Here is a 10,827-nt window from a genome sequence, read left to right on the forward strand (position 1 = left end):
AGAAGAGAAGCCAAGGACAACGAAGAAGGACAACGTTGATCTTGTGACGATTTTACGTTTAACACCAACGTTAAAAAATGCTTTGTTCTCTTCTGGGGAAAATGGCTGTTCACGGCAGCCTGGCCCCACGGATGCACCCACGATGATTAGTGAACGTTTGACCAGTCAAAGGCATTAAACACTTTCTGATCTTTTTCACCCTCGAAGTCTCAACGGACACCATGGCCATCGGTTTCTCTTTTGGTCGTTTCCGAAGTAGGCCCATTTGCTCCTTCGAACGTCACGAAATGGTTTCTCCATTTTCGGCTGAAAAATGCTCGGCAAATGCAATCGCAAATAGAAAGGAAATCTGGAAAATTCTTGGATACCAAAAGGGGCCTTCGGATTTGCTTTGGTTACTCGAAATACTTTTTGCGATGGGAATTGCTTCATGTGGTGCTTCTTGCGCGTATCAGTTTTGCATTATGGCATTTTTTGGTAGGTTAATCCATTGAATATGGGAGGGCATTCATACTTTTCTAGGAATGAGTTGGGAAATGAAGAGAACGTGAGAAGAACATTGTGGAGGGAAATTCAAAAATTACCTTCCACACGCTTCTTTTGCAATTTGCATCATCGCTTTTGTGATTTCATTTCCAATTGCAACATCACCTATTGTTCTAGTGCTATTTACAAAAGGAATAAATGATATAAATAGTTCTTGAACTTTAATCCAATATGCAATATAGTTTTTGAACTTTAACCAAATATGTAATATAGTCCCTTAAATTTTAATTTATTTAATGTGGTATTTGGACCTTTGATATATGTTCTGTATGAAAATGTTTGATATAATGCTTTAGCCAAATGTGCAATATCAATCCTGAATTTTTAAAATGTAGGCTTTGGACTTTTGGTATATGTTCTACATGAAAATGTTTTGATATAACACTTCAACCCAATATTGAATATCATTTATGAATTTTTAATTTGTTTAATGTGGGCTTTGGACTTTTTATACATGTTCAATTTAGTCCCAATATTGTACAAAAATATTTAATGTAACATTGAACATGAATAAATTAATAGATGCTATCACATGTATGCTTCCAGTAGGAACAAACATGATGGATCAAGTAAACCATTTGATCCTCTTCATCATTCCTAGTCTCAACCAGATCATTCATGTTATTGCTGTATACTAAGAAGGACATCCTATTCCAATAATTTGCCATGTATCTATTCACACTCAACTTAGTGGCCATATAGAATACAAAAGCAAAAACGTAACAAAACAATGATAATGCGCAACAAAAATGAATCCATAAACAACAACTTGATTGGTCGATTCTATTCCTAGCGATTCACAAGCTATGACAGATTGTTTCTATATAATTAATTGAATCAAGCACGATAGACTTCTACAGGCCAAGTTCTAATTTTGATGTGATAGCTCTTGGATGAAGCATGAATGGAAAACGTGAACACCAGAAATGACACTAATATGATCATGTGAAGTTTAACATTGAATGATACTGCTCTTGAAATTGCTTTCTCTAACAGACATGCCTTCTGACATCACTTAGGCATTTTATCAAACAGCTTCGATATTACTCAAATAATGATCCTATATGTGATATTCTTCAGTTCAAAGTATCACAATTCGGAATAACACAAGCTCAATTTATTAAAGCAACCTCATTCGTGATTGATTTTCACACAAACAAAACTATAGATCTCGGGCTCTACTTGTGTATGTAAGAGCTGAAACAAAATGCATTGCAAAGTGGGAGTGTCCAAACGGAAGCATACCTTACACAAGCAAATTGGGACTACACACTTTGTTGTGTTTGCTGTAGAATCTTGAGGTTGAATTGAGTCACGAATGGGTGTGGGTGAATCGGGTTTGCAATTTGGATAGGTGAATGTGGGATTCTAATGTATGAATGTGTCTAGATGAATGGGGCAGCCGATTTGACGAAAGTGTGAGTCGGCTTGAGAGAAATTGCTTGATTTACGTAACGATTGAACAATTTTGAGCAAGATCTCAATAATCTCAATTAAAGTTCTTCGATGGTTGAGTGTTCAACAATTTGGGGCAAGAAAGGAGAGAAAAGACAACGTAGAACGACTAGAACTTTTCTTTTAATTAATGAAAACAATGCCGTTTTGACATTCGGCATCTACGTCAACACTGGTTATTTGCCTATCTAGCCATGTAGGACTACCGATGTTGACTGGTATCCACCTAAGCAATTTTTAAGGTAATTTGGTAAGATTGATTCAATTGGCAAATTGTTAAGAAGCCTAAGACTCCATTGACAAATGAATTGAATTGATAAATTACCAAAATATTTAAAATTGAATTGATAAAAGTATAATAAATTTAAAGTTTTTAGAATTTTTTTCCCATCAAGTTTTCCGCTTAGGAAGAAGAATGGCCGGGTCGTTCTTCACTGGCAAGAAACATCATCGTTTGATCTTTGCCAATGTGTGTATCGTACTCGTCGACATTAGCGGCCACGTCAAAGTGTTCCTAGAAGAATAACCGTGGAAAGTATCAAAGGAGACAATCGATGCAGCCCTAAGATTCTTGGAGTTTCTGTCTTTTTTTTTTTTTTTTGAGAACTCTGGTTAATGCATCCTGGCGACTGTTCATCGCCAAAATGGGCAATCATGACGCAAGAATTGGAATTCCCTCCAGTCAACAAGTTCAGGACCTATGAAAATGCCTTCTTGGAGACGTTTTTCAGGCTCGAACGACGGACAGAACTTAGCAAAGCCTGTTTCTTACAGTCCTAGCAAGGAAAAAGCATTTGGCAAAACACATGTTGACCGCAATCGCGTTGACTGCACGATGGGGCCTGTTAATTTTTTTGGTCGATAGGGGATTCTTGGTTCCCCACATCATTGCTGTTTAATGGTGTAGTTCCCCTTTCGTGCACGTCGGGTAACTATCAAAACTCACAATGTCGCGTCCTTGAGAGTGACCTACTAGAATATTCACGCATGATACCTTAAACTCGATATTCATCGGGGAAAACAGAAACTCTTACTAACTTATAATTTTTATGAGTTGACAAGATAATTAATTGGCATAAAAGCGAGCAGACCTTACCATCTGACACGAAAATTTTAAATTGAGTTGTTTGAAGTCCAATCCAACCCTCTCATTAATCACTTGTGTGCGTATGGCAATTATGAGTTATTGATCTTGTTCAAGATAGAATTTGGGTTTTTCAAGAGACGGCGAAAAATCGACAGATAAGTCAGTAACGAGAATTCGAGATACACCCATTCTTAAGAGAAAGATCTTGAAGCACTTGTCAAGACTATGCAAGTAAGGTGCAGTTATTGACGGATAAAGCAAGCCATACATCAAGAAGAAGAGGAGGAGGAGAGTCAATGGATTAACTATATGATATTGAAATAACCTTAAGAACTTTGGTATCAAACGTGTACTCAAATGAAAGCATTGTGAGGACGGTCGATTTTTCAAGAAAGTGTTTGTCTAATCGCGGTCACACTTACGTCAAAAGAGAACAAAAATCGTGAGATCCGATAATGAATAAATTAAAGCAGATAACACCTCGAACTAATTATGTCGAGATATCAGGATACGTCTATGCAAGCATGCTGAGTGGATCCCTCAAGTCCAAGAAGGTGGTTAATGTTCGCGTGCACGTTACCGACATTTTTAATTAATTAATCATATCTGGGATAGGTAAGGAAGATACACGAAGATACACCAAGAAGCTTAAGTGAGAAGAGAAAATAAATGCACACATTAATAACACTAATAAAAAATTAGAAATGAGCAGCATATGGGGAAATAATTAATCGACACGCGCAATTAATTATTTGAAATTGTATAATCAATCGTGCAAGTGTTCTAATAAACAAGTATTGAGCCTTTACTCTATGAAGAGCATTTCAAGCAATACTAGTCCCGATGATCCTATAGATACGGCTCTTTGAAAAACCCTAATCATCTCACGTCACGTTCATATAATTGTTGGGAGAAGCTGCTTTCAATGTAGAGATTTGGCCTAATGCAATCACAACTATCGCTCATGTTATTCGTAATTACGATTAATATGATTCATACAAAACGAGCCCTTGTCCAGACATGAATTTGCTCTGAGAGAGGACCCACCCTTCGTCTTGTTGAAATAAGAACTTGAAGCTGTTGATATATCTCATCTGAATCCAATTCTTAGATGATTGAAAGAGGCTTCGAGCATGCATAAACTTGCCAATTGGGACTAACAGTAGAAGAAGGATCAAATCGATGCATGAATCTAATCAAACTAGACCCGAAACGGGCTTTTCGGGTTGGGTCGAGGTAAAAAAAAGGGTCTGGGCCCAATGGATCTTGTTCCGTGTGACGTAAGAGATTAAGCAAAGGCCCTCGATCCCAAAACATTGCAGAGTGTTCGGGACTGGCGACTCACAAATCAATTCTTTTATAGGGTTGCATGGGAAGCTACCTTGATTGAAGGTGCTAATTGGAGATAATATTTAAAGAAAATAAGATTTCAAACACCATTATCACATTTCACTCACCTACCACATTGCATTCCTAACCTCTACCGTGAATAAATGTTTAAGAATTCATGTTTCTGGAAATGAAAGTACGTGGCTGAAGGGAATGTATTTGAAGACTACTCGATAGTTAAAAGATAGGAACAATCAACCAAGATCAAAGTAATGGCGACTTTGAATTAGTAACATTATGGTGAAAAATAGAGGTGATGTGGTCAAATTAAAATGTCACGAATGGCTTAACCACATGGTTCCAAAGTAGATAGTTGATTAATGAACAAGATATATTATAAATCGGTACATAGACAAGAAAATTGGTGTTTGTTCTAATTGTTCATAAGTAAAAAAAAAAAAACATTTTGAACCATTAAAATGTTCCGCGAAGTTTCCAAAAACTTTGACCTTTATCAATCTGCAAATGTTCTGATTGTACTTATTTTTGCTTTCTTAGGTTATATTATTTTGGGAAAAGATCACCAAAAACCCCAAACTTTGCTCAAAATGACAAATTTGCCAAGAACAATTTTTTTCATGAAAAACCTCAAATTTTGCAAACTATGACACATTTACCCCAATTAAGGGTATTTTCATCTTCTTCTTTTTTTCTGTTTTTCTTTCTTCTTCTTTTTTTCTTCTTTTCCTAGCCAGCCAGGTGAAGGTGACCCTTGCCCAACGCCGGCGAGGGTAGCCCTCGTCGAATGCCGGCTTCCCTCCGCCAACTCTGCCATGGCCGGCGGAGGAAAGAGAAAAGAAGAAGAAGAAGAAAAAAAATTAAAAAAGTAAAAAGATCAAAATGTCCTATAATTTAGGATAAATGTGTCACACGGATAGAAGTTCAGAGTTTTTTATGTTACAAAAAAAAGTTTAGGGTAAATGTGTCACAGTTGGCAAATTTCGAGGTTTTTCATGTCACAAAAAAAAAAGTTTTGGGTAAATTTGTCACTTTAGGCAAAGTTTGGGACTTTTGGTGATTTTTCCCTATTATTTTTAGGAAAACTTCATTCGGAATTCACCTTTTGCTATATATCTCTATGATTTACGAAGCATAAATTTTTTACTTTCTTCTTTCCCTTTATCAATCTTCGACCTCCTAACATTAAAACAAAGATACGAACGCTACAGTTCAATAACCTCGGCTTCTTATCATATCTCCTTTGACTAACATTCTCAACAATTCAAAGCTATGGAAAAGATATGCCTGCGTGAAGCACGAGTCATATATTACTTGATGACAGATCCAACTCAAAATATGGCGTGAAGCACGACTCATATATTATTATTATTATTATTATTATTATAATCAAGTGGTTGTGGTAGTAGTTCATGGTCGTTGGTGGTTTCAAGATGAAAATTGTTTGTAAAGCCAGGCACGGGGGGATGGCGATGACGGGACCAGACCAACACCGCAGCAAGAGGACAACGGATCAAATCGACCGCCACCGAGATCCGACCGTGGCCAATGTCCGCTGGCCTCCTGCAACCGGTGACTTCGCTCATTTTCTCCCCTCCAATAATGCTCTCCGTCTACTAAAATACCAAACCAATCGGCGCATAATTTGAGAACAAGAAAAGATTAAAATATCTTGGGGACCTATAACAAAGGGAAGTGGGTGTCGTCCCATCATCTTCCTCCCTTACCGGACTTCAGCCAGCCAGAACAACTCCATCGTCCATGGAGACCAACGCATCAGGAACCGCAGGAAAACCCATCAAGTGCAGAGGTTCGCATTCTTCACGCACATGTTTCCTTCTCCTCCTTTTTTCCCTCGCTTTACTTCCGATTGTGGTACTGGTGATGTGCTGGAATAGTTGAAATCTTGTCCTGGGGGGAAAAAAACGAGCAGCTGCAGTGTGCAGAAGAGCAGGAGAGCCGCTGGTGATGGAGGAGATACAGGTGGAGCCGCCGAAGGCGTGGGAGGTTCGCATCAAGATCGTCTGCACCTCCATCTGCCACACCGACGTCACGTTCTGGAAGATGGACTCCGTAATGCGCACCATCTTTTTGTGGAAGCTGTGTTTCTGTTTGATTAGAAGGTATTAACAAGATATGAACTTCAGGATGATGATGGTACAACGTGCTGCATTATTTTGTTCAGGGTCCATTCGCCGTTTTCCCGAGGATCTTGGGTCATGAAGCCGTCGGGTAAGTTTTTGGTCCCTCTTTGTGTCAACCCTTCGCGTTTTCACCGGCCGTTTGCACCTTGTTAACTCGATCAGAATCATAGAAACATTGCCTTCCTTTTCCCGTCCGTTTTAGCACTTGACTGTCGCTTTTTCTCTTTTTCCACGGGGGGGAGAGAGAGAGAGAGAGAGAGAGAAACTCTTGACTTCATTAATTAGATGATATGGGGACATTTCTTAGCTGGTCACATGGGTTCATCACAAGAAAGCGTTTACGTAAGTTATATTAAGTTCGGGATGCGTTCGAAAGTTGCTGTTGATAGCACATATCGCGAATTTAATACGAAGTGGATAGATATCCTTTTCTTTTTCCCTAAACGGGTGTGCCAAATTAATATCTTTTACGTATTCTTGTCCGAGCGGCAAAATGATACTTCGATCGATCATTAAAATTAGCGGGAAAAAAGAGCAAGGGTATAGCCTAGGCTACTTTATGTAAGATTAGTGTGCAATATGCAGGCAAAGCAAAAGTTCTCCGAGAATGGAGCCTTTTACTTCCACAGCTTGTCTGCCTTCCTATTCTGCTTTCACAAAAATGGAAAAACTGCTCCCATATTCTCCAAGCTTCTTTATGCAAATTCCATAGCTTGTAAATAGCTTTTAGACATCAATCTGATTTCAATTAAATTGGAAAAAGGTATGGGTCATCTTTTTTAAAAGAATGTAAGAGTCACATATCATGCCACCTACTCCGTCCGTAGTCGTAGCGACTTCTGCAAAGGGTCTCCCCAGCCTTTTCACTCCTTTCATTGGCTATACTATAGCCAACATTTTAGCAAACCGAATCAAAATCAACCAGGTTTCTTCGAAACGAAGGTGGGGAGAAAGATGAAGGCGGCCCGGTTCGTGTGATGTACATGATGAATTTGAGTGCTGAAAACATTTGATTTTGAAGGGTGGTGGAGAGCGTGGGGGAGGAGGTGGAGGAGGTGAAGGCAGGGGACACGGTGTTGCCTGTGTTCTGGTCCAACTGCGAGAAGTGCAGACATTGCGAGTCCTCCAGAGGCAACAACTGCTCCGTTTTCGCGAACCGGCCTCTCGGTCCAGGAATGCCGAGGGACGGAACCACCAGGTCTTCTTTCTCCTCTTCTCTCGCCCTCTCTTCTCCCGTTTCGATTCCCGTTTCTTCTCGTTCTTCCTTCTCCTCTCCGTCCCGCCCGACTCGGGTCTCGTTCGGGCGGACGTAGCGGCCTACGGATCATTAAAGAAAGTGGTGGACCAGCAGGTTTAGTGCGGCCAAGGATGGGGAGGCCATACATCACTTCTTGGGAGTGTCCAGCTTCTGCGAGTACACGGTGGTGGACGTGGTCCACGTTGTCAAGATCAGCTCCCCCATCCCCGTCGACAGAGCCTGCCTCCTCAGCTGTGGTGTCTCCACCGGTGAGTTCTTCCTCGCCGTGCTTGTTTGATGTGGCCGTATAATGTCCCGAGTTCGGAATCATTTGAGATGAATTGATCGCCGTGGAATTACCGATTTGCAGGAGTTGGAGGTGCATGGAAGGTGGCCGACATAGAGCAAGGCTCCTCCGTCGTCATCTTTGGTCTCGGAGTGGTCGGACTTGCGGTAATCTCTAATTTCCTTTTCGTCCATCGTCCATTTGCGCGCGCCCTAAGTTATGTGGCTCATGACCTAAGTTGACACTTCATCACATGATCATGGAGATTGACGAGGATAATGCGTCCTTTTTCTCCCTCATCCATTTTTCACACGCCCTAGATTATATGGCTCAAGACCTAAGTTGATACTTCATGTCATGATCATGGAGACGACAATATTGCGTATAGAGTAACCAGTATTTTCCTAAATTCAGGCATTGCGTGCATATATTTTCCTTCTTGATCCATATATAATAGCCAATAACGGTTTGCCACAGCTAGCATTTTTGCTCGTGATAGAGGCAATATTTCTTTCGTTCTTTCTATTTTATTTTGTGAATCTCAATTGGGTTTATCGAAAGAACATGCCAAGTGCCATGTCTCACGGATTCTTGAACATTGTAGGTAGCAGAAGGCGCGAGGCTGAGAGGAGCTTCGAAGATCGTTGGAGTGGACTTGAATCCTGACAAGTTCGAAATAGGTCAAGCCTTTTGATAGTGCTTCTCTCTATTATTAGTGATACCTAGAGATTTATCTATAAAGGGTAAAATAGTTCCAGTTATGTCAGGCGTCATCTACTCTCTTGACGCGTTAATTTAGGAAAATTGAACATACCCAATTGATATTTTTTGGGGGGGTTAATGGCAGGAAAGAAGTTCGGGGTCACCAATTTCGTCAACCCCGAGGCTTGTGGAGAGCGGCCAGTCAGTGAGGTTGGTGCCAATTTTTGGAGTCCTTCATTGTTCTTATACATATGGAGGATGAACATGAACGAGATCGATGTGCTTGAAATTCTAATGCTTGCCGTGATCAGGTGATTAAAGAAATAACGGATGGGGGTGCAGATTACAGCTTCGAATGCGTCGGATTGGCTTCAGTGATGGCGGACGCCTTCAATAGCAGCCGAGAGGTTCTTCTTCTTCTCTCATTTTCTCTCTTTCTAAGATCCCGAAATATAATCGGATAAGCTCATTTTATGGATGGTTTGTTGAATAGAATCACGATTTAGAAAGAGTATGAAAACCATATTTAACATAGGAATAATAACACAAATAATTCTTGAACTTTAACTTAATATGCAATGTGGTCCATGAATTTAACTCAATGTGCAATGAGTTTCCTGAACTTAGGAAAATCCAAAGACCACATTCAGTACATTGAAAGTTTATGTACAACATTATATATTAAGTTAAAATTCAGAGAAAATTCATTTGTCTCATTTTCACTTTTAGCATGGCTTATACTTCAGTTTAAATCACAAGGACAAGGACATGAAGTAATATAATTGAACGCGCCTCTCAATTTGAGCGATGCCCATCGTTGACTTTTTCGAAACATGTTGCCCGTGCCAAGTTGGCCAAAGATTCCCATGAGCTGCAACGTTGAAAAAGTGTTGCGCAGCATTTCATGCTCTGAAACTGCAGCGGCTACAATTTTATTAAAAAAAACAAGCAGCAGCAGCTAAAGCTACAGCGTTGTGCATTGATTTTGTAAAAAACGCGCAAGGAATGCGATGCTTGAGTAGCTAATGAATTGTGGTTATGGAGGCGAGCAGGGCGGAGGGAAGACGGTGATCCTCGGGGTGGAGTCGCGGGGGGCGCCGCTGAGCCTCGGCTCCTACGAGATCCTGAGAGGCAGGACGGTGGTGGGCTCCTACTTCGGCGGCCTGAAACCCAAGTCCGACGTCCCTCTCCTCGCTCAGAAGTACCTGGATCAGGTTTGATCCCTCGCTTTCGTCGTGTCATGACGTTCCTCCGTAACGCTCGATCCGTTTGGTTTTTCGCCCCGTGTTTTTCGGATGCCTGCCGAGATATCTCACGAGAGCACGGCGGCATTGGCTCTTTTCTGAAGCAGGAGCTCAACTTGGACGACTTCATAACGCAGGAGGTGAGCTTCCAGGACATCAACACGGCTTTCGATCTGCTGCTCCAAGGAAAGAGCCTCCGCTGCATCATATGGATGGACAGATAGTTTTGCCGCTTTCCTTTGTTACCGCGATGTCGAATGTTATCGTTTCAACACATAACACAAATGCCGATTCGTGCATTTGATTTTGATTCTTGTTGCTGTTAAATTGCTGAAGGGAGGAGAGATGAGGCTGAAACTTCATCTTACGTACAGAACAACCAAGCCTTTTACAAAAGACAAAATACATAACATAAAACACACTATAACTACCCATGTTCTGCATAAAGTACTTACCCCACTAACACCTAAAAACTAGGATAATCAACACACACGACTCCACTAACCCTAATAACTGAAAAACTAAATCAGCAACATGTGCAAAATGAATAACTATTATATCAACAATCCCTCCCTTAAACTGATGTTTGCTAACATTCAGTTTAAAGCCTTGACTTTTTCCTGTGCAAACACCTAGTAACCTTCTGAGCTTCACAAATAACTCAATCTTGAGGTCCTTGGTGAATATATTAGCAACTTGATCTTCACTCCTACAGTAGATTAGATCAATTATTCCATCATTGCTAAGATCTCTCAAGAAATAAAACTTCACATCAATGT

At 40.5% G+C, this 10,827-nt stretch overlaps 1 protein-coding gene across 2 annotated transcripts; it reads left to right on the plus strand.

Moving 5' to 3' along the window:
* The first annotated feature begins 5,932 nt into the window (after positions 1 to 5,932).
* Positions 5,933 to 10,358, plus strand: LOC104416186 (alcohol dehydrogenase-like 2). Of its 2 annotated transcripts, none has more exons than XM_010027614.3 (11): positions 5,933 to 6,245; positions 6,369 to 6,508; positions 6,621 to 6,667; positions 7,601 to 7,777; positions 7,931 to 8,085; positions 8,187 to 8,269; positions 8,707 to 8,782; positions 8,950 to 9,014; positions 9,116 to 9,211; positions 9,857 to 10,018; positions 10,156 to 10,358. In XM_010027614.3, exons 1-11 carry the CDS (start codon positions 6,197 to 6,199, stop codon positions 10,270 to 10,272), a joined length of 1,167 nt encoding a protein of 388 aa, XP_010025916.2. In that variant the 5' UTR covers positions 5,933 to 6,196; the 3' UTR covers positions 10,273 to 10,358. The 2 variants fall into 2 exon arrangements, with proteins under 2 accessions (XP_010025916.2, XP_010025924.2); XM_010027622.3 differs by having other exon boundaries at positions 5,934 to 6,245; positions 6,334 to 6,508.
* Positions 10,359 to 10,827: the final 469 nt, after the last annotated feature.

The sequence above is a fragment of the Eucalyptus grandis genome, chromosome 11, assembly GCF_016545825.1.
Source record: "Eucalyptus grandis isolate ANBG69807.140 chromosome 11, ASM1654582v1, whole genome shotgun sequence".
In the NCBI taxonomy this organism is placed as follows: Eukaryota; Viridiplantae; Streptophyta; class Magnoliopsida; order Myrtales; family Myrtaceae; genus Eucalyptus; species Eucalyptus grandis.